At 36.1% G+C, this 25,601-nt stretch overlaps 2 protein-coding genes across 2 annotated transcripts in view; one reads left to right on the top strand and one right to left on the bottom strand.

The window, feature by feature from the left end:
• UBL3 (ubiquitin like 3) overlaps positions 1-16,736 on the bottom strand; it is a 124,337-nt gene extending 107,601 nt beyond the window's left edge. Inside the window, exon 1 of the mRNA XM_077443283.1 lies at positions 16,330-16,736. Within this exon, the coding sequence (XP_077299409.1) occupies positions 16,330-16,359 (30 nt within the window). The 5' untranslated portion in view covers positions 16,360-16,736. The remainder of the gene's footprint in view (positions 1-16,329) is intronic.
• LOC143920396 (uncharacterized) overlaps positions 1-18,716 on the top strand; it is a 443,610-nt gene extending 424,894 nt beyond the window's left edge. Inside the window, exon 2 of the mRNA XM_077443282.1 lies at positions 17,652-18,716. Within this exon, the coding sequence (XP_077299408.1) occupies positions 18,095-18,469 (375 nt within the window). The 5' untranslated portion in view covers positions 17,652-18,094 and the 3' untranslated portion in view covers positions 18,470-18,716. The remainder of the gene's footprint in view (positions 1-17,651) is intronic.
• The last annotated feature ends 6,885 nt before the right edge of the window (positions 18,717-25,601 follow it).

The following is a 25,601-nucleotide window of genomic DNA, read 5'->3' as shown; positions in this document are numbered from 1 at the left end:
ATCCCGAAAGATATCCTCAAACTATCACAAACCCAACCTGCAGCACTAAACCCAAGACGAAAAAAAGGGCACTTAGCCCTAGCTAACCATACAACAAGTGGCAGCAGACACATAAAGTAGACAAAGCAGCACCAACTCGTTGCAGTTTTACGCAAGCGGCATAAATTTAATTTCGTTTCATTAGCGACGACAGGGTCGCCCCAGGGTGATTTATCGAGCGAAATGGCGCCCTTCTGCAACGACGATTTGTCACAATTAAAAGTCCCCAACGCAACAAACACAAACAAAAAAGGGCTAAAAACCCATCTATTATTATTATAATATATATTAATCAAAGTTGCATTATTCACAAAGACCGGAAACCCAAACGTCGGTTTTCCGAGCTATCGAAAGTGTTGCTAAACGAATTCGTTTCGGTTTTATCTGCGATGTTTGAACGCGCCGAAATAAATTTTTGCGTGTGCCGAAACTTTTCGTTACCTACACACGCCTACCAACCCGAAACTTTCCTGGCATGAAAAACTGAAAACGATTCGCGAACAAATCGCCAACTCGTTACGCAACCGATATCTGAAAGGGATGATCTATGGATTGCGGCTTCAACACCCAAGTTACACAACACCTCCTCCCCCCCCCACCCACACCTTACCCTCCCACTTTTTCCTACACTCGTATTATATCTACGAATCTATTCAATTTCATCCATACATAAACATATGTAATAAATAATAGCTAAATTTATGACTACGAGTCGGTACAAAATATGTACATAATATGTGTAATATTTCAATCCTCTACTACAAATCCAACAGTACACGGCTAAAGCACAGCACAGCACCTCACGATTCCGGCACGTTTTTTGGCCGAGTGCAAAGCAAAATCGACTTACATATTTATACATTACAGAGCGCGACAATACGGTGCAATATTGCTTGCGACGTATCATCGAGTCAATATTGTCACTATATGAAGTTTCCGAAAATATTATTCGCACTTTAGTTAGTACGCGAGCACTTGCTACTATGATGTCACACAGTGCTTGAATATTTCCAATGGCCGAAGAAAAGCAGTTTTACTTGATGCGTTACGATGACATGTACTGATGTACAGTATAAATAAATTTACTCACATAGAAAGTGCTCACTTTTTATCAAATGCACGAATGCGTGCACTGATGCCACTAGTTGGGTATTAATTTGAATGTTTGTTTGTCCGCTATTCAAATGTAAAAATTTCAGTTTATAGGCAAATTTGATACACCACTTCGTGATACGAATTTGGACAGTAGACGACTTTTGTAAGTGGTCGGAGCTCGGAGTCAAGAAACCTTCATACAAAACATTCTGAAAATGTTTCGTTTTTTACATTTTCTTTTTCTTTTTCAACTTACACACACTCGGATAGCATTAAATACAATATAAAAATCTTGTAGAGGCACACAAAGGAAGTTCAGCTTCCGGTCGTCAAAAAAAATGTGACATCCTTATCAATCATAGCAACTGGGACAAAACCCAACACACAAATATCAAATGATTATTTTTACATAACCATGCAATTTAAAACAAAATTGTTTGTCATATACTTTGTGAAGCGAGGTTACTTTTTCTTGAAGACAGTCGACAATCGCTCAAATGGTGCAAAGATCAGAACTATTCTATCTGGCTGACTTAAAACACTCTCCTCTTTGTATGCACCTATAGAATAATTGTATTTGAAGTAGTTTTATAAGCTTCTCTACAACGTCCTCAAAAGAGGACAGAAAATGGTTCAACGATTCTTTCATCTCTCAAAAAAAAAAAAAAACAACAGATAAACTCCCTCTACGGAGTTACAGCACCAACCTCGAGCAACCTGCAAAGCACCACATAAAACCCTACTGAGCGAAAAGATTTCAAACGCACTTAATCATACCAATTGATCACCGGACACATTGACGCCGTCGAAATTAAAACCGAAACAGACGGATGAGTATATAACAGCGCGAATTATGAACGATCTCTGGCAATAAACCAGCGGTGCATTTTATGACGGCACAAACGTTAATTAATTCCAGTGTCGATTAATTCGTGGCGCCCAGATAGAGAGTGAGAGAGGAGATGGGGTGGGTGGATGGATGGATGGGTTGGGTGTGGGAGGGTAGGAGTAATGGCGCGTAATGGCGGAAGATACTGAAGAATGGGAAGTGGTAGGAGGGTGGGCTCGGGGAGACTAAGGCTAAAAAGAAAATTACAAAACCATAATATTCACAGACATTTGGGTCGGCCATTAAGAGCGGAGAGGGAGAGGACGATAGAATATGCAAATGTTGATTTGGGTTGGTTGGAGAAGAAATCGCCGAGGTCGAAGATTCCTCGTGGGTTCATAACGTACGGCGACAGGTGTTGCCGGAATCATATTTATACATTCTGAATTTTTAAATTGTGTCATCGTGGTTTAGGAGCATTCTGCGCCAGCATCACAGTGTTTTTCCCGCTTGAAGACAAAATCGAACGGTTATTTTTGATCATAGTCTGTCTGATTGTTCAGTCGCACAGCTCTGAATGACGCGTTTCAAAACTACGAAAGCTTGTGTCCACGTATGGTGGACTTGCTGCACGATCGACTATTCAGTAGTTGAGTTTTGAAACCTATATACTCAAGGACAATGCTCCAACGTAAAGATATTTCGACTGAATTCGTTGGGGGTGGTGGCCTCATGTTGAGGGTTTTGTGGTTTGAATTCATTGATCTTAATTAAGGGCGCAGACACAGAGAGAGGCACGCGGCACTTGTTTTTATTAAAGATAGTTTTGCACACGTAAAAAAACGCTATAATCCTTATAACGTCTATAATCCTTATATTGGCATCTGTTTCAGTGATTCCCATATTTGAAGATATGTGGGAGAAACTCGTAGAAAAAAAAACCCTGCAGATTTTTCACCACAGGAGGTGAAGAACGTGCCCATGCCGTTCGATTCACAACGGCACGAATTTTCACCATAAAACGGCTTTAAAAAAATTAAATGAGCGTTCAGCTGAAAACTAAAAAATCAGGGATCCAAATATGAAAAGTTGAAAGTTTTATTCAATTTATTATAGGTGCTGTATATAAAAATCTTGTTAGGATTTTCATTATATTTAGTACAAGCTTGCATATAAAGATTAAATTACAAAATTACTGTACTTTTTACGTTTTTATCTTATCTCCTACAAATAGGGAACGGAACAACCATTTTAAAGTATCCTGCCCTACAGATAACTCACAAATAAAAATAATCAGTATAAATGTTGAATACAAAGTAAATCAATATTACACATTACATTTACATCCATCTTTTACATCTGCAGTTATCAAATCTACAATTATCAACTTGGAACAACAAAATTTGTTATAATACCATCGGGGGCTCATCCATATGGGCTGCAACCCTCCAATATAACACATATACTGGGGGGTGCTAACCACTAGTCCAGCAGCGTGGAGTAGTGATCTTCTTCAATACACCCCAAAAATTATGTAAATAATCACATTTCAGTGCTCGGAAGCTCAATTGACTCATGGAAATGTAAAGTTCTATCAAATTTGTCAGTTATTTGCGTTGTCCGTGCGATGAAACTAAAGAAATTCACTCGATTTAAGTTTTTCGTTATCTAAATTCAACGTTTTAAAATAATTTATACCAGATTTCGTTTTTTTTTCGCTAGAAGCACGATCGCGTGGCCGGTTGGTCGACAGCCACAATTTCACTGGCTAATTGAAAATTTCATTTTTTGTAACTGGACAGATTTGCCGCGGTGCACTTTATTTACCCAATGACTCAAACTGGACGTGCGTCGACAGAAAAGTTTTCTAATCTTGTACATATTATATGCATGTGTTTTTAGCTGAGGTGATACAACACAAGCGAGTCATAACTTCAAATTAACATTAAAATTTCAATCACCAACGAGTCGAGAAAATTACATTTTTTTCCCAATAGAACCGACCTACATGAGTAATATATATTTTGATATATGTACATATGTGTGCAACTTTATGAATCGTTTTTGCAAACTAATATAAAAAATTATAACGGTGAGTAAAGAGCCCCACTCCCGGATAGATTAATCTTTGTCTACAAAATTTGACGTAGCGAGAGCTACTACGACAGATCTTGCAAATAAAATCGCTAGACTTGTTTCCGAGAATCTTTGGTCAAATGAAGTTACCGAATCGAAATGACAAAACTTTTGGGTCTATTATTTTCATCATATCGTCGGTATACTGGCAGAAAACGTCAAGTCAGAAATTTGATGTTTTGGATTTTTAATTGATTTTGTTAAGTCAAAGCATGAATAATGATTTGGGTCACAACATGGAGAGCTGCAAACTTTTTTTTTTCCGAAAAAAATCGATCTTCTCGAAGCAAAAATTTCTGCCATTATACCGACGATATTTTGATGCTTTCAACGATAGAATGCTTTTTTGTGAAAAAAAAACCTTATCAGTCGCCAGAAAAGTTACTTGGTATTACAAAAGATCTACAACCAACAAAGTGCTTAAAAAACCACCAATTTTCTGACAGACAAATTGCTACGTCTGAATCTTTTATTGAATGATAACCCTTTATTAAATAACATAATTGAAATAAGCAACATACGTATATCCCTTTATGCTAAAAGTATATTTAAGGTCACTCCTATATTTTAAGAGAAATAGAAGAAACTTGTCGAAATAATAAAAAAGGTGACATAAGACACGCCCATTCACAGCTGGAGTCTACCTAGGAATGCCGTGCCGTACGATTATGTGAAACAACCCCACCACACCCTGCAATCGTTAAGGCGAAAACAAACTGAAGGGAATGGCACGGCACGTCTTCCACGTGGCTTCCAGACAAGGGCGTTCCCAGTTCATTGTAAATTCGTACTACCTTATTATTTCGACAAGATTTTTCCAACATTTCTTCAAATATGGGAACCACCGTTATCAATAACTGTCAAACTTATGTCAAAAGGATAAAATATCACCGAAAACACTCCAGGGGGTGAAGATCGCGACGGCACAGACCAAGCATGCCAGCGTTTTTTTGCATGTGCAAAACTATCTAAAAAATAAAAACACGTGCCGCGTAAAATTGTGTCTGCACCATAAAGGGACTTTTTAAACCCATCCAAATCCGTCTAAGATTTAAATAAAACTGCCATGGTACGGAATACTTTAAAATACGAATATGATACAAATAAAATTTTGCGGTACTGAATTGAAAACTGTGGATTTATATACATTTGTATATAGTAGATAAGGCAGTTGTCTGCAAACTTTTTAGGACGAGGATCAAATAATAATATTTTTAATACTAGAAAGACCGAACTGGTCAGAATTTCATTCCGATATTCTAAAGATTTATCAGTTACGGTCTTTGTAGAAATTTTTTTCAATTGAAAAGAAATTGGAGATATCTAAGATATCCAATTTTGATCCAGAAATCGAAAATAATTAATTCAGAAGCAAAACAACGATAACCATGTCACAAAGCCAATACAATTAAATGTTGAATTAATTGAATGGATTAGTCGAAAATGTTGCATGCGGTTTTTAACCTAATCGAAATTTCGTTAGCATTTTCCAAGGTTTGATAATACCTTATCTTTTTTATTAACATATACATATGCTTTACAAAATCCCGACAAACTTCAATGACACAAAGTTAATGCAAGCAAACAGGGAAGGTCAAAGTTTGCAAGAAATAAAATGTCGTAACACATTCGACCCAAATGACAGAAATAAAATTACAAACACACACTAACCTTTCAAATGAAAAATAATCAAGAAGACCCCCTTATCGAACTTGATAAGGACCTACATATCCATATATTGGTAAAGAATCCACAAAGCCGTTATTATAAATTCTTTTAATTGAAAAAATATATATTAATGTCATTATATTACGTCAACACAAGGATAAAACATCACCGAAAACACTCCAGTGGGTGATTTTTGGGACTGCGTGCCTCAGGAATGGTTATACATGCTTGGGTGTTTCTTTACCTGCGCAAAATTATCTAAAAAAAAAAAACACGTGCCGCGTGCCTCTCATTGTGGTTTCACCCTGGACGCTTAGTTACTCACGTTACTCGACTAAATCTCTGGAAACGCATAATCTTACATGCGGTTGAGTTGCAATTTTGTTGCAAATACCAATATAACCCAAAATTCGAAACAGCCGAAGGACTTGGAATGGGAACGATTCGCTTTGGAAGCGCTGCCCCGGATCCGAATAGTGGGTCAGGGCTCGAGCGCGCCACAGTTTGGGAAAGCGCACAAACGCAACGGTGAGCGAGGCAAAGGAGCGCAGTGGCGAGCCGAACGAACACACCCGGAATACAAATCGCACATCGAGAGAGAGAGAAGGTACGACAAGTACGTACCGAGAGAGCAAGCAAGCAAGCAAACAAGCAAGCAAGCAAGCAAGCAGACCGAGCATGCACACACAGGAGGGCAGGGCAAGCAGATCCGACATATTCAAACGCGCAAAACCAGTTGACTGGTCGGCGTGTGGGGCAGGTCGCAAATTGGACCACTCAAAGTAAACAAGATACAACGGTACCCACCCGAATTATGTCAGAGACTGGATGCGTCGTCGATTGGGCTATACATATGTATATTCGGGCTATTTCACAGCTATGTACGTGCACCACATACTAAGTTCTGCTAATACGCACCCTCACCTTTCTCTTGGAGTAAAAAATGATACTCCCTCAATTTGACTACATACAGTTTTGCTCCCGTTTTCAGATTCTATCACAATCACATTAGTAACTTTTTTTTAACCTATTGGAATAACGCCTCATGTATGGAATAACGCTTCACCTGTATGGAATAACGCCTCGAATACTAACATTTCCAAGCTCCAAATAATACAAAATAAATCTATAAAAATAATTTATAACACACCCATATATACTAACTTGAAAAGCTGCATGTCATAAATAGTCAGCGGACCCAGAAGGTGCCGCGTATTGTTCAAAGGTTGTAAATGCATTGTTAAAGGTTTGCCGAACCTTTTTTACAAAGGATTTACAACAATGGAACAATGGATAGCACTGTGACTATCCTACCTATAGTCATAAATAATATTCCGTTAGTTACAGACATAATACTAACAAACTAACCAGTAGAATGTATGAAAGAATCACTTATAAGTAATAACTAGACTGCGGACCCAAAGCGCGCCATTCATTGTTCAATTGTTGTAAATGCTTTGTTAAAGGTTTGCCGAACCTTTTTTTGCACTCTAGCTTTGTAAATAGACTCAAACCGCCCCGATTCCTGGAAAAAGCACGCTCTCCATCCGCAGTCTAGTAATAACTAGAGGTAGGATAGTCACAGTGCTATCCATTGTTCGGCAAACCTTAAACAATGCATTTACAACCTTTGAACAATACACGGCCCCCTCAGGCTCCGTTGACTAGTAATAACCATGCTAACACACTTGTGAAGAGTCGGTGATTACAACAAAATTTCTATACCCTTCAGGTATAAACATACATTACCTAAACACAATCTGCTTCAGATCGTCGACTTTAGAGAGTCTTTAATTAATACTATGTATTAGATGTATTATGAGCATTTATAAGAATTGTAAATGGGTTTTTGGGCTCTTTTTTTCCTATTATGCTGTACATTAACATTAGAATAATATAATACTATGATTACCAACAAAATTAAATTAAAATTGTAAAATAGAAAATGATCAGTAGATCAGTAGCTATTAAAATAGATATAAGATGTATTCTGAACATAATTTAGTAATAATAAAAAGAATTTAAATATCAAAATCAATAGATAATTGAATGATAGTCGATTTGACGTCTGTTTGGCTGTTGTCGTCTTGACCACTTGTACTAATCTCCAACGTTGCACGCACTAGTAATGATACTAGTGCCAACTGACAAAAATGAATCGGACCATCTGTCAACATAATTCTGACCATTTAATACAAATTATGACCAATCCAGTTTAAATTCTGACCAATTATTATAAATTCTGACCATTTAATATTTATTCTAGTTTTAGTATTCTGACCGTTTAATATTAATTCTGACCAATGTAATATAAATTCTAACCAAACACGGATTAAAATTCTGACCCGAAAAATACCAGTCTTTAAAAATATGAAGTGACATTTTATCCTTGTATTGACATATTGTCAGAGACCAAAATTCAACCCAAACTCATACGAATCTCAAAGTTCTATGTCAAACTAAAACCAGGTCAAAACTCACCCCCTGGAGTGTTTTTGGTGATATTTTATCCTTGTATTGACACGTGTTTAACAGTAAATCGATAGCGGTGACTTCCATAATTGAAGAAATGTAGGACCAACTTTTCGAAATAATAAGATCTGAAAAACAATGACCTGAAGAAACGCCCTTCCCAGTTGGAAACCATGACGAACAATTCAGTTTGTTACGCCTTAGGTTATCGGCATTGCGCCATATTATAAGTAAAGGGCGGCATTCGGACGATGCTTTATACACAAAAAATGGTTTACTATTGTCAACAAAGTTTTTTTATGTCTTGCTTTGTACGGTAGTAACAGAGTTTAATATTATTTGACGAGCACCGAGCCAACGCCGAAGTCTGATTATTAGGTCGCAATACAGAAATAATGGTAGATTTAAATAAGAGATTTTGTGGAAGAATGCTTCTCTAATGACAAGAAGAAAAACAAAAAGGACAACGCAAGAAGGATGTTTCGCAAGACAACCTTTGTATGAGACAATGGAATAGTCGCAGCAACTTACTCTAAAAACGAAAAACAATGGTAATCCACAGACGAATATCATTGCTTATCTATTCCAAATCTCACAAATTCGGTTGGGTAAATCTTATTTTTAGATTATAATTAACTATACTGCACTAAGCAAGTCATTGAAAGACTAGATACCAGCTAACCACGACAAATTATCCGACCTATAATATATTTGCACCTGGAGGGGTAATCGACAAATTACGTCGAGACACATCTAGAAATAACAAAGAGATACCGCTCGTTCCAGCAATTTAGCTGTACTGTCTTAAGTGGAGTACTTAATGTCAAAGCCTCTTTTCAAAGAGGCATTTTTACAGCTCGTTATGTGAATTACATATTTTCCGATGTAAAAAAAGACGAGTCATTCTCGGAAATTTCCCATTGCTACAGCAAAAAAGACAAAAATACCACTAATTTCAGCGATACGAACATAATTGAAGGGCATATTTGATAACGGAGATCTTTCAGGCGAAAACTTTCATGACAGTGAAACGCCTCTTGGATTTAGTTTTGAATGAATACATCTTAACCTTAGCCAGCGGCACAGCTTGGTGGTTGCGTTAATGCTAACCACCGTGAGGTTACCGAGTTTGATCCTGTGGTCTTAAGTATTGTCTGTAGTGCTGCTGATCGGACTTGGATATTTGAACCGTTTCCGATCAAAGTTTGTCAATTTATCTGATTTAATTTTTGAAACGGTTCCTCGTCAAATTGCCTACCCACTATTTGCATATGATTTATAATCTATAAACGTATACGTGTATATAAGTTAAATACCATAGATGTCGCCCAGGGCTAACCCGAAAAATGAAATCAGGGGAAAATATAAATTTGAGTTCATCGGCTATGCCAGCTTTCCCAAGTATAAATAATAATAAAAAATCTTCTATTGGCAGTGAAAACCCACTTTCGGTAGACATTGAATACTCTTCAGTAGAGTCAGTATATTTAAAATAAAATTAATGCATTAATTAATTAAAAACACTTTTAATATCAAGTTCATAAGAGATGAGAGTGAAAAAAAGTTTTTTAAAAACAAGCCTCTTCTACATATATTTTGTATAATATATAAAATTAAGACAATATATAACAAATCGAATGTCTCGACGGGCGCACGAGTTGCGATGGTGCGCACACAGGCAATGCAACCAAAAAGACGCTCTTGGCTTTTCGATGCACCCCGGATAATGTGCATACTTTAATCAAAAACTTTCCATGTCAACGATTTGAAAACAAAATAAAAAGATCGACCGAATCATACAGCAAGATCTCAGTGACAGTTGAACCCGATGTATTTGGCCATAACAAGCATATCGAATCACTATTATAATATAAACATTTTAACATTGATTATATATGTTTTCTTTATAAGAAAGAGTATGGGTACTACCCATATCTCTATCCTACTCCTTTCCTTTTGGGCATGCTTGGGTATAATTCCCTTGAACTTCGGAGAAACTTCTCGTTAATTCGTTTCGTTCTCCAGCTATTGCATGGTAATACGTCATGCCCGTTGTTGCTGGAACAGTTGGGACTTTATGTCCCTAATAATTATGTGCGTGTTAGACATCATCATTTGATGGTTGTACCTGCTGCTCGCACAGTTCTTTTTCGAATGGCTCCTATTCCAAGAGCTATTCGACTTCTCAATGAAATCGTTGCTGCTGTCCCTGAATATGATATTTTCCCCCTTGGGGAGCGTAGATTATCGGATATTATCTTAACATATTTATCTGGTAACCTGCGCTCATCATTACTTTCTTAATTTTAATGTGATGAATGAGTGGAATCTTAATCTACTCTCTTCCATTTGGGCCTCGCTGTGATTTTATTTTTTATTACTTTTTCTTTCTCCTTTGTACATTTTTATATACTATTTTAATTTTGTTCAGTGTAAACAAAGAATGGGATTTATGGATTTTATTTTTAATTTTTACACTTTTGTTATTTTTTTTTTCTCTCTGAATGATGTATTATTTTCCTTTTGTTACTTTTTTTTATTATTTTATTTTACCATGTTTTCTGCTTTTGCTTTTTTCCTTTATTTACAGTTTACTTGTTTTTATATCATGTTTTTATATCTTTTTCAAATGTAGGCCATTGTGGCGCATTAGGTTCTTCCTGTAATGCCACAATGGTCCAAAACTATTAAATAAATAAATAACCTATGAGTGAAGTAAAAATACATATGGGAGATATAGTGAGAAAAATAAAAAGTTATAGGCGTTTAAACAATTAAAATCTGACAAAGCGAGAGGTTGGCGGAAAGGAAAAGATGCGTCAAAATTGTAGCATTTTTTAAACTTGTCAATTACGATTATTTTTCACCATCGTATCGTACTGGCGGATTTGATTTGAAAATGTATATATATATATATATATATATATATATATATATATATATATATATATATATATATATATATATATATATATATATATATATATATATATATATATATATATATATATATATATATATATATATATATATATATATATATATATATATATATTGTTGACCAAACCGCGTAAAATGACGAAAGTTTCAAAACGATCGGAATAATGTAGGATATCAAATCCAAATGTTGTCATACGAACGAACGAAGGTAAACATAGAAGAGGCTTGTAAAAAGTAACGTTTACTACTAATCAACTTTTTATCCTGTGAGTTGCAAAGGGGCGGTAGAAAGCCGCGTTTGGATAGCTAGCTGTTATCACTTCGATATGACAGAAGATTCCGATGTAATTTTAAACTCCTCTAGCTTCATGTGGGAGACATCAGCTTACTTCAATGTTAGCTAGCCCCCCGTATGTCGGTAAAATATCAAAGCGATCTGAGGAGTGGAAGTGGTTCAAAATCAGATCACGAATTTTTGACGGGCAGAAATGTCACTGAACTAACAGAGTGAATCCAATAAAAAGCTTGTAAATAGACAAAAGACACTTAGCGCCAACTTCGAACGAAGCAATAACAAATAAACAAACAAAAAAAAACAGAAAAACCTTCCTAGAAATCGAATTGATCTTTCAACCATATCGACAATCGAACCGTGAATTCACGATCCGATTAGTTACAACGCGGATCATTGAAAGGGCGATCCTGAGCCTTGTGCGTGTGCACCTGAGTGACAACAAATTCACCAATGGCAATTATCCCGATTCATTTATAAATCTCTTTTTTTTTCAGAGTGCATTCATCTGTAATGTGATAACGATCCAATTATCCGAATTACACACGTTGGTTTTTCCCCCGCACTATTATATGAAAATATCGGTGACGGATTTCACCCGATGATTATAATTACTTTCCGTTTTAAGTTTGATACGCGAGTTAAATGATAACACAACGACGTGACTCAATGGTACAGAATTATAAAAAAAATATACACAAAATTTAACTTCAAACATTACTAACAGACAGATAGTGCTGATATCAACCGTTTTTTATCCAGCAGTCACGATTTTTATTTATCATATCTATATATGTTAAAGTCGAACTGATCTAGCGCGAGACTTCCCCCCCCCCCCCCCACTCAACCGACGCTGGCCAATTACATTTCGTTTCAGTTTCGCATTGCATTTTGGTCAGTAAATACAACATTGTTCGTGCGTATAACGGTTGGTGGAATTTGGCTTTTATTTTTTGTTAGTTTTGGGTTCGTGCTTCGTATTTTGAAATATTTATATTAATAAAATTTTAATTTAAAATACGTAAGTTGTTAATATTACTAATTTATTTATGGAATACGTATATGTACATATATTTTATATTAATGGAAATTTATATTTTTTAGATAATAAAAGTGTCAACGTCATGTTATGGACATAAAAACTTACAGTTATAGTATTAAAGACCTTGCATTGAATTATCTTATATATAATATCGCTATTCCATATGTGTGTCTGTCTGAGATAACGCTCGCCGTACTATAATAGTCGTTTCGATTTGACATGCATATGTACGTCACAGCTAAACCACTGCCAAAAAATATATAATACAATAATAAAAGAAAAAGCTTCAATATAAACTTCTATATCTACCAATGTATCGTCTTGGCAGAGAATTTACCGCTATCTATTGAAAATGTATTTAATTAATTAATCTTTCTATCGGTGTTTTATATTGTTTATACGTATGTAGGTAGGTAGTTATTACCTTTTCTCATATTAAACAATCAAATATAAATATATTTAAAAGGTATTTGAAAAAAATTCGACCGCGTGCGGATCGAACACATTACCGACGACACATTTCTTTTATTTTTTTTAATATTTTATAACTGAATATGCCAACACTCATGCGATGATATTTCATCGGGTACAACACTAGTATAGTAATAATCAGACTACGGATAGAGAGCGTGCTTTTACCAGGAATCGGGGCGGTTTGGCTCTATTTACAAAGCTAGAGTGCAAAAAAAAAAGGTTTGGCGAACCTTTACAAAGCATTTACAACAATTGAACAATAAACGGCGCGCTTTGGATCCGGAGTCTAGTAATAATATTATAAAGTTAAATAAGAAATAATTAAAAAAAAAAAAAAAAAAAATTACGTCCTTACAATGTTACAACCGAGCATGCTGTTGCACGAATGCGACAGCAGCTCGGTTCTCGTAAGTCTCACGCTACATCGGATCGACTATAGTAGGATCGAACACAAATTTTACAACGAAAAAAATCACCTGACTTTGAACAATTGTCCGAGAATGTTATCTATCAAATCATTGTGAAACAATAATGATTGATTTGTACAAATTCGACTATATTAGCGTGCGTTCGTTTGCGTTCGGGAATGATGAACCTCTTGATTTCGTGACCGAACAAATTAGCTCGCATTTACAACGTTTTACATATTACAATGAAAATCAAAAAGGTAAACAATGTGTATGTAAATTCCAATCACAAGGTTGAATCCGTAGTCTGTTGTTTATTATTATTAACAAAAGAATACGGAAAAGTGTTCGCTTCACGTCATTGGCCTATTTTTCAATGACAACAAGCTTTGAGGCCTTCAATTTTTGGATAAACGACGTGTCATCTCATTTACTCCATTTGAGCATATTTTTAAAAGTACAATATTCACCGTTTGTTTTTTACAATGACAGATAAATAGATAGCACACTCAAGACCAAAATTGTATGTGTTTTAAGATCAAAAAAGGATGCTTTTCGCTCAAAAAATGGCGCACCACTATCAATTACTTATAAATAACCGTGCCTATTTGCTTTGAACACTAATAGAGCGGTCTATTGTTATTTGAAAAGCATACATCTTTAGTTTGATAGACCTTTGTTTCTACCCGTCAAATGCGCAAATAAATATATTATTTGGTACTTGTTTGTTATAGGGGCGCATCCGAGCGTCGTATATTGACACCTACATATACTAACGTACAACGTTTACATGAATGACCTCTAAGTGTCGCAAACAGTAATGGACGTTACATAGAAAAATATCGAAAAAAATAATTTTAATATACATTTAATATTAATTTCATACATATGTTCAGGTGGAGGCCAGTATTGTCTGATTACAGAATTTCTTCAAATGGATCTTGGTTTATATTTCGTGAGCCAACAGCGTGGCTCGGTGGTTGCGTTGACACTGAGCACCGAGAGGTCACCGGGTTCGATCCCGTAAGCTGACCGCGATTAAAAATAATTTATTCCGAGTATAATCTTTAATGCTGCTGGTCAGACTTCGATATTTGTGACTCCAAGTCGATCGCTTCTTATCAGAGTTTGCCAATTTGTTTGATTTCGTTGTTGGAGCGGTTGCTCTATCAAATTGGAATAAACTATCCTACTCACTGGGTCACCACTATTTGAATATGATTTCACAAATGTATTATCTATGATAGAGATTTTTATATTTTATATATTTGTATTATGGTTATAATGTCTGGTCACAGTGGCTAATATGTAAATAAATAAATAAGTATGATATCCCGCCGTACAACTAATAAGCACCTATTATTTAATATTACACACGAATTGATACGAATCTGAAAAAATATGTTTTTTTAATATTTGCGGTGCATATTAAAAACAGTCGAATGATATTACAAAGAACTTCTAGGGATCTGTATAATCATTTATGGTAAAAATTGAAATGGTCAGTAACTTAAACGAAAATTTGTCATAATAGTGTACTATACAAACGGTCAGTTGTATAGTACACTATTATGACAACATACCTTTCATCTATTTACTGACCAAATCGTACTAAGTTACTGACCAAAAAAATGCAGGCCTATTACTATTCTGTTGCAATTATATATTGAAAAAAATTTTTGCTATATTGAAAATTTTAACATTTCAGTGTTCGTTATAACGGAATTTAGCTATTGATTTTTTTTTCAGTTTTAGCCTAAAAAAAAGTTTCCGACTGTAATTATTACAAAGATTCTATTTTGAAAATCTAATGATCAATGTGGTTTACCAATGAATTACATCACAATGAAAATTCATATAAGAAAGAAAAAAAAGTGAAGTAATCTATTATTATTGTTAATAAATTACGGATACAATGTATAGCTAAATCACTATTATCGAATTATTTCAGAAGCTATTGTATTTATGTATTATATTTATTTATATGAAAGTTATGGATTTGCAACAAGAAGATGTTGCAATCGTCGAGTACAACTCATCACTATACTATTATCATAATAATAGGAATAGCTTTCAAAACCACCGCTTAAACACTTTCAAAGCCAATAATGAAAATATTCATCGAAAACAAACAACGACACCATATTTAAAACAACGAATTCCAGATTTAAAGATGGACGATGATGATAGAAATGCAATCGTTTAAACGTGTTTACTTTTCATACTGAAAAATCAACATCGTTATAAAAAGATTTAAACAAACAAATATTCGACCGTTTTTAGAACGCATACAAAGAGAATTCGAATTCATACAAAAACATTTGAATATTTTACAATAAGAAAGAAAAAATAATAAAAATAACATCGTCTGTTTTACGAAAAATAATAAAAACGTTCTTTTGTTTTTCATACGAAAAATTTTGGCCGTAATTTCAAATTCTTTCTTCTTTCTCTGAACGACCGTCAAATCGACGCAAAATTTCACCGATCACTAAAAATCACAACACATTACATTATCATCATCATCATCATCATCGTATAAATATAATAATAACATCACTGCACGAGTCGAGCACAACAAAGAGACTTTCGAATCGACAAAGCGGGCAGAGGGTTAATTGCGATTTGCGGCCGACAAACATTTTTGCACGGCTTGTACGACCTAAAAATAAATCAAAAAAACACACACAAACGTGAAATCAGTGGGACACTGTATTTACAAAAAGCAATATAAGGGTAATAATATCAACTAGGTACATAGTGGGGGGGGAGGGGGGGGGGGGCGTATAGAAAAGTGTTACGACCAAAAAATGTAAACGATGTTCGATTTTGAGATGTCAAATGGGCGTATGACATGTTGAGTGAAATGTGTGAGGGGCGAGGGGTTGGGGGGTTCGGGGGGGCAACATGGCGGGTGTTGTTTACTGTGAAGCACCTTGTCAGCGGGAACGGCCTTGGAAGCCATGGTGGATCCGACGATGGTGTGCTGGTGTTGAAGTGGTGGTGGTGGGTTCGGTGAATGTGCGAACTGGAATCGGAATTCACACGAACGCACGCCCCGCAGCTGGGGCTGAGGCTGAGGCTGAGGCTGAGGCTGCGCTGCGGCTGCGGCTGCGCTCGAGTGCGAGTGCGAGTGCGAGTGCCAGGCGTCGCCCGGTTCGCCGTTCGGGTGTATGGCGATCGCGCGGTTCCGCGTTCGACGGTTCGACGGTTCGAGGTAGAGTGTGTAGTTCCGTAGGGTGGGTGGGTGTGTGGGTGTTCAGTGGTGGGGTGGCGGCGCGCCCCCGCCTGTCGCGCCCGACATCACGCACGTCCGCCCGCGACACCCGTCTCCGCGCACTGACTCTGCCTCCGCCTCCGCCCCTACCACCCCCACCCCATCCCTCCCACCTCTCAGGGCGCACGGCTGCCAACTCAACACTCTGCACTGCCTACAATCGCACTACTACAACTCGATTGAAAGCGGCCTATTCTATTGCTAAATTTCAATCGAGCACCTTAAACTCGCTTGCACATACTTTATTGAAACTATCACAGTAGATTCCAAATATATTATGCATGTGTTCACACACTATTCGAGTAATTCTCTCCTACTAGGAATAAATATTGCTAAATATTTTTTTTATATGTATACTAGTATTTTGCCCGTTGATCGGGTGACTTCGGATAATAATTGATACACGAATTAAAATAAAGTTACATGTTATAAATAAATACAGTATAAGGTAATTAATAGGCGCGCTCACGTATTAATGCACTGTTCAAGGTCTGTTCATACCTATCCAGCAGGTGTCATGCAAGTGCGGATAGTATTCTTTGTTACATTCTATATGGACGCGCATGAATGCGTAAATGCGCATGCGCGAATGGAGTATGAATACGCCCATATATTGTACCAAAGAATACTATCCGCACTTGCATGACACCTGCAGGATACGGGTCGTGCTGGATAGGTATGAACAGACCTTCACTCGTTCGAAATAATGAATGGATATGTCTCCCGTCGCTCGGCTTGACATCGCACATGCCTATCGTCGTTTGGCCTGACGTCACATGACCCTCCACACCCCCGCCCGCACTTGCTTAAATCTCCTCGACCACTTCATTCTGACTTAAATAAATAAATATTTCGAATGATCGAAACGCATTGAATGATTAATACAGACCTGTTACAACAAAGAGTTGGCGCGTTTTCATACTCACACACATGCTCGCGAAAGACACAGTGTCTTTTTATTATTGAATTCAGTGTGACAGCATGCTATACACCTGTGGCGGCTCGCTTATACGACATGGTCGAGTTTGGTTGCCTTCCTGCGAGTGGGGACCAACCCGGCTGGGTTCGGAGAGCTGCTACCCACTCTGTCTTCAGCTGTCATATAATAAACACGTGCATTAACATGCCAGTCGTCTCATTCGTTCATCCCCTATACTGGTGACCCCCGACATCGAGCCACGCAGCCTCGATCAATTTCAACATGCCGCTCATCCCTGCCTCGCCGAGCCAGGCGGGGAAGCTACCCGCCGCGCCCCCATCGCCATCAACACGCGTCGCGGCCCGCGGGTGACAATAAACGAGCAGACACGGCTACCTACCTATCTACCTATCGACTGGAGTCCAGCCACAACGTCGACGACAGGTGTTTTTAAAAAATGGGGGAGCGAATGAGACGACGATCTTGACAGCTGGATGTGGAGTCATGCGCGATCCACTACACATAGAACGGTCATCCAGCACCACAAGACATACACCACCTCAGCACCATCATCATCATCATCATCATCAAGGCCCCGTCCGTCCCCACGAGCGTCGTCACGCCGAGACGGGCGGTAGCGCTACAACACCTCCACGAGCCACAACGACTCACAGTCCAGCTCGGAGTATCATCAACCACATCGATGCCCCTGCCGCCCCCGCCGCCCCACCAACCGACATCAGCCTCGGAAGAGCGGCGCCGCCGCAGCATCGCATTGATCGGCGCGACCATCGGACCACCCACCGTCCTGCTCGCGACGTCACCGCCCTCGAATCTACCGACCATTCAGGGCGGTACACCTATGTACACAGCGGATGACCCACGTCAACAATTTTTTTTCTCCCCACGTAATGATTTTTTCTCTTTGTGTAACAATAATTTTTTTCTTTTGTAAAATTTGTTTCTTTGTAATTTTGGTATCGCTGATGCTGGGGGGGGAGTGATGTGGCGGCTCGCTTATACGACATGGTCGAGTTTGGTTGCCTTCCTGCGAGTGGGGACCAACCCGGCTGGGTTCGGAGAGCTGCTACCCACTCTGTCTTCAGCTGTCATATAATAAACACGTGCATTAACATGCCAGTCGTCTCATTCGTTCATCTCTCCATACACCTATTCAGACACTACACAAGCGCATTCACGCAAAAGACCTATGTATAAACAGCACGATTGACATTTAATATACACACACTATCCAAAATTAATAAATATTTATTTTTACTTGACAATTTTTCTTTTATTCAACAGCTTGTCATTTGTCCTACTACAAGCTACAGATAAAAATTACGTTATTTATATCAGTAAATATTGATTATTTATATTTATCAAAATCGTACATAGTTTTTGCATTATGGAGAGTGAACGAATGAGACGACTGGCATGTTAATGCACGTGTTTATTATATGACAGCTGAAGACGGAGTGAGTAGTAGCTCTCCGAACCCAGCCGAGTTGGTTCCCACTCGCAGGAAGGCAACCAAACTCGACCATGTCGTATAAGCGAGCCGCCACATCACTCCCCCCCCAGCATCAGCGATACCAAAATTACAAAGAAACAAATTTTACAAAAGAAAAAAATTATTGTTACACAAAGAGAAAAAAATTATTACGTGGGGAGAAAAAAAAATTGTTGACGTGGGTCATCCGCTGTGTACATAGGTGTACCGCCCTGAATGGTCGGTAGATTCGAGGGCGGTGACGTCGCGAGCAGGACGGTGGGTGGTCCGATGGTCGCGCCGATGCGATGCGATGATGCGGCGGCGCCGCTCTTCCGAGGCTGATGTCGGTTGGTGGGGCGGCGGGGGCGGCAGGGGCATCGATGTGGTTGATGATACTCCGAGCTGGACTGTGAGTCGTTGTGGCTCGTGGAGTTGTTGTAGCGCTACCGCCCGTCTCGGCGTGACGACGCTCGTGGGGACGGACGGGGCCTTGATGATGATGATGATGATGATGGTGCTGAGGTGGTGTATGTCTTGTGGTGCTGGATGACCGTTCTATGTGTAGTGGATCGCGCATGACTCCACATCCAGCTGTCAAGATCGTCGTCTCATTCGCTCCCCCATTTTTTAAAAGCACCTGTCGTCGACGTTGTGGCTGGACGTCAGTAGGTAGGTAGGTAGGTAGGTAGCCGTGTCTGCTCGTTTATTGTCACCCGCGGGCCGCGACGCGCTCTGTTGATGGCGATGGGGGCGCGGCGGGTAGCTTCTCCCGCCTGACTCGGCGAGGCAGGGATGAGCGGCATGTTGAAATTGATCGAGGCTGCGTGGCTCGATGTCGGGGGTCACCAGTATGGAGAGTGAACGAATGAGACGACTGGCATGTTAATGCACGTGTTTATTATATGACAGCTGAAGACGGAGTGAGTAGTAGCTCTCCGAACCCAGCCGAGTTGGTTCCCACTCGCAGGAAGGCAACCAAACTCGACCATGTCGTATAAGCGAGCCGCCACAGCATTATATTTGGCATCTTTCAATTGGATTTGTATTCGAAAATTAAATTTTCGCACGTGCTATTGCTGACACTCGACAGGAAAAAATATTAAAAATTTGTTATGCAATTACACAATGGTAATTGGACTATTCGTCACATCGGGGTGGTCACAAAGACAATTTTTGTCATGAAAATCGCGAATACACAATATTTGGCACTCAAGCTCTCGTTGGTATGGACTTTTCGGCTGCCAGATGTTCCGTTATAGAGATTTTAGTGACTTTGTGACCAGTAATCACCGAACCTTACACAATACATGGCCGACAAATTAAAAAGCATGCTCAAAATAATACAACTTGAGGCCACAATCCGAGAAACGTCAAATACGCCGGTAGTTGTAAAGTCGACTGTCAATAATTTTATCTTTATCTGTCAAAATTTCATTGATGATAATGCCACTTTATATTCAAAATATCAATTAAAAAAAAACTAACCTAAAAATTGGATGTGCTATTTCTTTCTATCTCGGTTAGTCTATATCTTTACTGTGGCATTTAACAGATAAGCCGCAGCCAAGGTACCTTTTTCAATAATCACCAACCAAAAAAAATTCAGTGAAAAAAAAACCATAAATACTTACAACCTTATAATACTACTAAGTGATGAGATATGGATATTATAATTAAAAAAACTAAGCCAATCTAATTTTCAGTAAACTTATTTATTTGTATGTAATAAAACATGAAAAACTCAGTCTCATCGTAATTTTTTTTTTATAATATTTGGTCTTCTTTATCACAGATCAGATCATAAGTCGCATAGTATTCTATGTTATCAACCTCCAGTCCACAACTGGAGACTCACTTTATCAGTACTCACTATTCAAATATTAAATCAATAGTAAATTTCAAAACATTAACTTTGGATTTGGAAATTGCCATTAAACTTACACTCGAACATTTCTATACTGATCATTACACATCACAATGACCAAAATCCAAAATTAACGTTCACCGAAACGTTTTTTTCTTCCTTCCTGCAACAGACATACACACGAATCTCAGTTTAAAACAGCCAAGACGTGCACAGATACACCACACTTAAATGTTAATTAGTAAAAATAGTCTTAAACGAAGTGCCTCAGGTTAAGAACATTTCAAGTAACATAGCCGTAAAGCAAAAGTATAAATGGTAATCGTTTATGTGATGATTACTCGAAGAACTACATAGTAAGATTGGTGTGAAGGACATGTAAGACTTTTTCTACAATCATAAATGTAAATAATAAACATTGATACGAATGTATTTACAGAACAAAACGAAAAAAAAGTGAATCAACGAAAAATTACTCCAGATCTAAGTTACAACTCAACGAGGAAGCCGTAGAAGCATTATTCAAGTGTAAAATACATTAAAGTTCTCAAATCCACAATAATTAGCAATTTTGTTGCTTCGGGATGTTTAAAATATTCATTCAAAACCGTGACTTAAACACAAGTCACTTTTTCAGAAAAACTAAAAAAAAAAAAACCGGATTAACAATAATACCTTAAAAATTTTGATACGGCATGAGTTTTCAAATTTTTTTGTTCAAGGAACCAGTTTTTTGAAACACAATTTCAATAAGAGATGAGGCGTATCAAAGAATGATAATCGATTTTGAAATACAATTCCGTAGACTTAACCATCTTACGGCACAAACTCGAGTTGATGAAGACTCGAAAAATGAACTGGTGCCAAAGCATTAAGATAAAGAGTGTATGCCGTATGGGCCATGGGACTTAAGCTTAGGTTTAATTGCAATAACAATAGACCATTCCATAAACAAGAGAGCAAAATAAGAAAATTAACAATAATGCCTCTTTTTTGTGACATGAGAATGATATAGTTCCTTTAGAATACATAAAAAATTCTAAAAGATTAATTAGAAATATTTATTTCCTACTCTCTGATTTAACAGTAGACTTCAAGGTTCCGTGTAAAACAGATTTGAAAACTCATTTGCCAAGTTATAATTCCTAAAATCATTCTAAGAATTGAATATTTCATCAATTATTTACAAAAACGTCTAACCGTATATTCAATATTTGAGAGAGAAAGCCAGAAATGTACAATAAAAATACATTTCTTCAGCACTGCTACATTTCAAATATTCAGAATATAAAAAATGCTACTTCAATGTAATATTATCTTTCGCATACTTTTCCTTCAAGGCAGTGAACGAAGAACAATATCCTTTGGCATTCAAATTCAATATAATTGTTTAAATGAATAACTTTTGCCAAAGTTACAAAACTATATTTGTATATATGAATAATAAAAAGAAATGTAACCCTTACGTGTAAACAGTCGAAAGACATCTTGCAATACATTTTTACCACACTTATTGAAACCGCTGTATACAATGACGATACAACATAAACAATACCAAAACAATCATCATCATAATAAAAAAAAAGAACAATGAATTTGTAATCTTAGTCAATTTGCAGTAAAAATAAGATTAAATTCATCATTATTCACATACATGCTTTTGCAAATTAAAAATATAGCTTACATCAAATCGAATCCATCGCAAAGGAATAATAATAGTTTTTTTTATATATGTAATACACAAAATCTACCGACAGTAATCGTTCTACTATTGAAGATTCTAAGTGTAATAGTGAATAAAAATAAACGATTTTAACAATTAAATCAGATACATATACAATTATCAATACTAGAATCTCAAAACTACACTATTACACTTGGATATTCAATTTTAGTCATGCAATGTTTCAATAGTACTCATGTAAAGACATTACGTAAACTTAATCGACACATATAATAAATATTATAAAAACCTTCGAATCACAGCTCAATCAATGGCAATATACCGTATACGGTACAATTCATAAATATATATATCAAGTTCGGCAAACCAATTTTCATATCATTGTCGACTAAACAACAAATATAAAAATACACACATCGTTTCACAAATATTTGATTCCGATCCTGCAGTATATTGCATATCGTAAAATCTAATATTTAATGATTACACATTCGTAATCTAATCACACAATGTTGCTATTAAAAGTATGACAGAATATCCGTATATATATATATTTGTTTATAAACATACACATAACACCAAAATATCATATAATACTTACCTTTGTAGTGCTTTTACGAATTTTCCTATAATATTGCAACATGTCTGTTGCAATAGTTACCAAACAATTCAATACATCAAGTTTAATAAATAATAATAAAAAAAAAAACTTATATCCGGGTGGGAAAAACGGGCATTAAATCAATAAATTTGATACAAAAATACAAAATCGAAAGGGAACAATTTAAACGTTTAAAATAAATATGCATTTAAATTTTTTTTGTACATTACAAAAATTTGTGTGCATTTGTAAATGACGGATACAGATTGCATCAGAATATTTGCTTTGATCATTGAAAAAAATATTTGCTACTTAAAAAGTGGATGAAATTTGCATTAAAATTACAGATGAACTGTATCGGCAACGTCGCGAATACCCAAATACGAACCAACGTTTGGTTAGGTTTTAATTATTTATGATTTGGTTAGGTTAGGGTTGGTTTCATTTATTTAAGATTACATTTCGCTAGTGAGAAACAAAAGTTAACATTTTTGACAGTTGTCAATAGCGGAAGACGGCAAGATTGTCACTTTTTGTATCTATTCTAATGCTAAAATCAATTTTTTCGAATGATCGTTTCATATTCTTTAATGGTCAATTTATAATGTCAAAATATCTTATTCGAAGCACAATATGAGATTGTTTAATGCACAAACATTGTTTTTTTAAGATACAAAGTATTTTTCTCAATGTACAGTCAAATCGTAATATGGTCTTTATGATAAACATGTAATTGTTATTACAAATTAAATATCAATTTTTCCCACCCGCTGAAAATATGTAAGATGAGTATATAGGCAGATAATAAAAATCAAATAAATCCTAAACAAACATTCAAATTGCGACGTATGACAAGAATAATGTATGTAAATCGTTATTTTCAGTTTACCGGTCTGTAATTTTTATGTAAGAATACACATAAAAAAAAAAGACGTGAAATACATTTCAATGCGAAAATGTGAATGAAATACTGTTACACTAATTCTATGTGGTTATTGCGATAAGAGAGTGAACAAATTTAGGAGAAAAAAAATGTTATCGGTGACATTTTGTAAATGTAAATTCTAAAAATTTCAATTAGAATACAAAGAGGTTAGAGGTGTCACTTATAGTTTACAAAATAAGCATATGTTAAAATTAAAATCTAAATTTCATACAAGTAGAAATTAGGTATCACAGCCGATATTTTTTGGTTAAATATTAATTTAAAAATTAACAATATAGCATGTTAAGTACTTCCCAATATGAACTATTACGATTTTTTTTTATATATTATATAATTTAACTTCCTTTTTTTAAAAAAAAGTGGAAATAATAACGGTCTCCATTTCAAAACTGACCGAATGGTTCGAGTATACAACAATGTCGCTAATTATGAACTGGCTCAGGTAAAAAAAAAAGATTTTATATTTTTAACTAAATTATACATACATTAATGTATAAAAATATATCATTCAATCGGAGTTTAATTTTTTTTTACAACTGAACCAATTCGTAAATATCCAGCGATTTTTTTTTAAATAAATAAATTGTATCGTATGAGTGAAGTATGTATATGTTAATAAGATGTGAACTAAGCTACAATAAATTAATAATAAATACATATATATATATATATAAAATAATATTTTGGTGGGAAATATTACATAAATATCACACAAATATATAACCTCAAAATAGTATTCGAAGTATACGTTATCAAAAGTCCAAATTCGGAAACGAAATAAGGACAAGGAAAAATATTCCTAGATTATCTGACAGGTCTTCAAATAATCGTTTTGTCAACGACATGCAAACATACAACCGTGTGAATTTTTAAACATCGCCAAACTTCAGTTCTATAGTCCAATAACTTTGATAAATAGATTTGGCAAAACAGATGTCTTTCCTTAGTCTTCTGTAAATAAGAAAAACTTATACAAATTTGCCTCATTACTGTCCGATATATATATATATATATATATATATATATATATATATATATATATATATATATATATATATATATATAAAAAAACCCCATACAAGTGTTTCCAAAGAAACCAAATTGTACAAATATTTAAGTTCTCTCAAACAGTTTCAAGATTTCAAAATTTATAGTGAAACGTTGCATCCACCTATCCTGCTATTTTCAACCTATTTATATTAACAAAAACAGAAAAAAAAAAAAAAACAAAAACAACAGCCAGGAAGTTGGAATTACTTACGCTCGTTCACAGCCATGTTGATACATTGCATGAAAAATAAATTACAATAAACGCGCACAAGATCCAAAATTAAAGGCCAACAATTTCTATACAAATATTGAGTGGAATATCGAGAAGGAATGCTTTGAATTTACAATTTTGTAAGATATTTCCAATGTCA

Source organism: Arctopsyche grandis, chromosome 12, assembly GCF_051622035.1.
Source record: "Arctopsyche grandis isolate Sample6627 chromosome 12, ASM5162203v2, whole genome shotgun sequence".
NCBI lineage: Eukaryota > Metazoa > Arthropoda > Insecta > Trichoptera > Hydropsychidae > Arctopsyche > Arctopsyche grandis.
The sequence above is the reverse complement of the archived record's forward strand: the minus strand, read 5'-3'. Positions and strand labels throughout refer to the sequence as shown.